General features: G+C 32.6%; 1 protein-coding gene and 1 non-coding gene across 6 annotated transcripts in view; one reads left to right on the top strand and one right to left on the bottom strand.

The window, feature by feature from the left end:
- The window catches only part of LOC105297013 (protocadherin beta-2), an 87,838-nt gene that overhangs the window by 71,899 nt on the left and 11,598 nt on the right, over positions 1-4,341 (bottom strand). Inside the window, exon 2 of one of the 5 annotated variants that reach the window (XM_023534886.1) lies at positions 3,885-4,336. The exons of the other annotated variants lie outside the window; for them this stretch is intronic. Within the exon in view, the coding sequence (XP_023390654.1) occupies positions 3,917-4,336 (420 nt within the window). The 3' untranslated portion in view covers positions 3,885-3,916. Of the gene's footprint in view, positions 1-3,884; positions 4,337-4,341 lie in introns of those variants that run through there. 5 annotated transcript variants of the gene reach the window in all.
- LOC111744420 lies at positions 3,588-3,707 on the top strand. Its single transcript, XR_002782140.1, has one exon. It is a non-coding gene; the product is annotated as a small nucleolar RNA SNORA28 (small nucleolar RNA).

The following is a 4,341-nucleotide window of genomic DNA, read 5'->3' as shown; positions in this document are numbered from 1 at the left end:
TATTAGAAAAAATTATTTTTGAAAGAAAACTGGATTATAGTAGTTATTCAATAAATATCAGTTGAATACATTAATTAATCTACTTTAATTATTGTTTCTACCTATATATGAAGATTATTGTCAGATCATACATTCAGCCATGAACATGTCTGAAACTGAATATAGAATTCTGAGAGATGAGGGGATATACATGCTAAGTACTATTCAATTAAATTTACCTTGATTCAGTTAGATTAATTACTTCCTGTAAGAGATATAGCAATGGCAATAATAATATTCATACATTTTAGAATTTTCTTTCACATTTAAGGCAAATCGGAGGAGATATAATATGTATCAACATTAAGTAAAATAAAAAACAATACTGAAAAGGACAAAAGAAAGAATATTATTTTAGATATAAATGAAAAACAAATCTGGAAAAAATAAAGAGCAAATTGTTCATAATACAGTAACTAAGTTCTAGTTAGATTCACGTTAAAGAGTTCAGAACAAAATTTAAACTATATTTTATTTACTTATTCCTATATGCTGACATAGAAGTCATGTTGCAAATCAGCTTTTTCAGTTTCTTTTGTCAATCCAAAGCAAATGAAACCTACATACTATTAACATATATGTGCCACTATATGCCAGATACTATTCTAAGCATTTTATGTATAGTAATTCATTTTATCCCCTAAACAACCTTATGAGGTAGGCACTCTTATTATCTACATTTTATAGATGAAGAAATTGAAACACAGAGTTTAAATAGCCTTCCCACAGTCACACACCATGTGAAATGGCAGAGCTAGTATTCAGACTGTTACAGTGTGGCTCCAGAATCCATTATCTCATCTGCTTAAGTGGAATTGGAGAGGGTAGACATTTTAGATAATTTAGATCCAAACTTCAGCCTTGCCCTGGGGTACATAGATATCATAAGTGAAATATATTAGTTTTCGAGTTTTCAATTAAGAACCTTTAAAATGGTTTATCTTCCAATTAGGTTAAAAAAAATTAAGAGTGACATATATAATAAATTTTAGAGTTAATTTGCCAATTTCTGCAAAAAAATGGTTGGGATTGTGATAGAGATCACATTGGATATGTACACCAGTTTGAGGGTATCACCATCTTAACAAATCTCCCAATCCATGAACACTTTCTACTTACTTAGGTCTTCATTAATTTTTAATTTCTTTCAATGTTGGTTTGTAGTGTTTGGTGTACAGATTTTATACTTATTCTGTTAAATTTATTCCTAAGTATTTTATTCTTTTTGATGTCATCACAAGTGGAATTGTTTTCATTTCATTTTTGGGTTGTCCAATGTACAGAAATACTAACTGATTTTTGTATTCTGATCTTGTATCCTCCAATCTCAATGAACTCATTTATCAATTTTAGTAGGTTTTCATTTTATGTGTGGATTCCTTAGGATTTTCTTTATGTACAATCATATCCTCTGCAAATATACTTTTACTTCTTCATTTCCAGTATGAATTATTTTATTTATTTTTCTTGCTTAATTGCCCTGGCTAGAACTTTCAGTGCAACGTTAAACAGATGAGGTGAGAGGAGACGTCTTGTTTTGTTCCTGATCTCAGGGATTTCAGTCTTTCATCATTAAATATGAAGTTAGCTGTTGGGTTTTATAGTTGCCCTTTATCAAATTGAGTACATAACCTGTTATTCCTAGTTTGTTGAGTGTTTTTATCATGAAAAAGTGTTGGATTTCATAAAGAAAAAAATTTCTGCATTCATTGAGAACAATATGGAGAGAATTTAAAAGTATAAATACTTAATTTCCTAAAACAAAAAAGAAGAAAATAGCAATTGTAGGAAAAAAACACAAATTATTGTGAAAACTTGCCAAATAGAAATTTTGAAAAAGAAAACTATAGTTAGTCAAACAAAGAAAAATTCAGCATATTGGGTGAATCTCAAGTTGGGACCTACCAAGTATCAGAACATCAAAATAAAACATCTAAAAGAGAGTAAAGAAGTTTATAGATAAAAGAATGAGAACTAGACAGATATCACTTTTTCGTCAACAATGTTGAATACCAAAATAACAGGGCAGTGACTTTAAAATTAAAAAATCTACAGTCAAGAAGACCATTGGTTAAGATTATGAGTATTAGAAATAAAAATAACTCTAAATTAAGACTAATAGATTTCCAGCTTTAAAACATAAAAATTTACTCTAAGAAGCAAAAGACTCCTAGAATAAAGTAGTGGAATGTGTAGAAGAGCTGTCATTTTATTAAAAGTCTTCATTTGCAAAGAAGCCATATTTAAGAACTGAGGAAGATTTATAAAAAATACTTAATGAATGAAAGGAAATATTGTCTTTTCTCTGATTAAGAATTCATGCATTTAGTTCTCAGTTATATAAAATGACATCATTTATAACTATACATAATGTATGAAGGCATATCAATCTTAAATTCCTTTTCTCTTTGGCGAATTTTGAAAATCTCCGAGAACCTTCAGTTCTGTTTCTTCTAGTCATTAGTATTCGAATAAAATGCCTTTGAGAATGAGAAAATGTCTATGAGAAAACTTATTTTTTCCTCATCAGCTTCTCTAATTGGGAATTAAATATTTTGTTACCTAAAAATAAGTTTTTCTGTTTACTCAAAATAGCCATAAAATGTGATGTTTTGGTTGCCTATTTTTATTTGTGGCTCATTTAGACTTTTACAGTGATTTTGCTCTCTCCTCTTTAGAACTTCCTATTCTTGTACATCTTCTTTTAATTACACTATAGGAGAAAGAATGCTAATGTGAATTAACAGTGTTTATCCCAGAAGGACCATACAGAATTCTAAATCATGTCAAGTTGAAAATAAGACAGGAAACAAAGAAAAGATTTCCCTCATATAATGATATATAAATGCCAAGTCGATTTTAATTAAAAAGTAGAATTGGATGGGACACCACTTATACCATAAGGCATTTAGAGGTCATATATACATGTACTTTCTTGAAATTAAAAAAGGCCCTCAGATTGATAACACTTAAATCTCAGAATTTACTAAATTGTTATCCCACCAGATGCCTTATTCAACGATATTTTCATGCCAAATAGAAAAGCACAATCAGTTGTTCCAAATGCCTTACATTTAATTTTCCCCCTCAGTCATGAATACACTTTAAGCAAATCTAACAGTAATTTGCCCTATTAGCCTATATTTTTGTCCACTTTTGGCCAATTTAAGTACATACGATATTGAAATATTAATTGCAAATGTCAAAAAGAAAAGGAATTAAATGTATTACTTTTATTTGGATACTATACCCCTAGAAAGATGGGGCACCTTAAAATGGTACATCTTAAAGAAAACACATTCTTATCTACAAACTTCATTAACCATAGACAAAGTTGCTTTAGGAATATTATAAAGAACATTATCTGACTATATCAACAAAATAATTTACGGGACTGGTGGTTTGGAACTCTCAACATTGCTTTGGATATAGAATTCGAAGTGAGTTCCTTAAAATAAACCTATTTGAAATCACCATTAAAGATAATGAATTTATTTTTACTTATTTATTAGAAAAAGAAAAGGAGACATAAAGACTGCATTTGTTGCAAACAACACTGTGGCAGATGATAAAAACTGAAACAATTTGAGCTTGCTATAGCAAGAAAGTCTAACCTATTCCATGGTTCTCTCCTCCTTGAGAAAAGCCATTATATAGACATAAGCAGTGTTAATAAAAAAGACTGCAGTTAAGACAGGAAGCAAATGAAAAGCAGAGAATATGCAAAGATCGACAAAGTAAAGAGAAGGTAAAATTAATATATAACAAAATGTTATATCAACTAAAGATTCTTGTTTTAAAAAATCATCGCTAAACAACTATTTTTAAATTTTTCTGTTAATGAAACCTAAACTACTCTTGCAGTTGGAGTATTGCGCTAGTCATGCTCAGTGTCTTGAACCAGACCATTGGGGAGAATAGGCTTCAGGAACTTGAACTCGCTAGTACCTGAACCTCCCATCAGACACACCTCATACTGGTAGTTCTGAGACAGGGTTCCGGTGCTGCTGACGTCCACTAGGTGGCCCGGAAAGTGGCCCTCGGGCACCGAGCAGCCACCCAACGAGGCGCTTCTGCTTCTTTTGCACAGCCGCACCGCGACGAACGCCAGTACCGAGAACAGGAAGAGCGACGACACCGACGCCAGCGCGATGACCAGGTAGACGGTGAGCGGGTCGGCCTGGGCCGCGTCGGCAGCCGCTTCCGGGAGCGGCAGGTAGGGCTGCGAGAAGCCGTCCACCAGCAGCACGTGCAGCGTGACGCTGGCCGACAGCGGCGGCTCGCCATTGTCCTTGACCAGCA

Source organism: Pteropus vampyrus, unplaced genomic scaffold, assembly GCF_000151845.1.
Source record: "Pteropus vampyrus isolate Shadow unplaced genomic scaffold, Pvam_2.0 Scaffold134, whole genome shotgun sequence".
NCBI classification, from domain to species: Eukaryota; Metazoa; Chordata; class Mammalia; order Chiroptera; family Pteropodidae; genus Pteropus; species Pteropus vampyrus.
The sequence above is the reverse complement of the archived record's forward strand: the minus strand, read 5'-3'. Positions and strand labels throughout refer to the sequence as shown.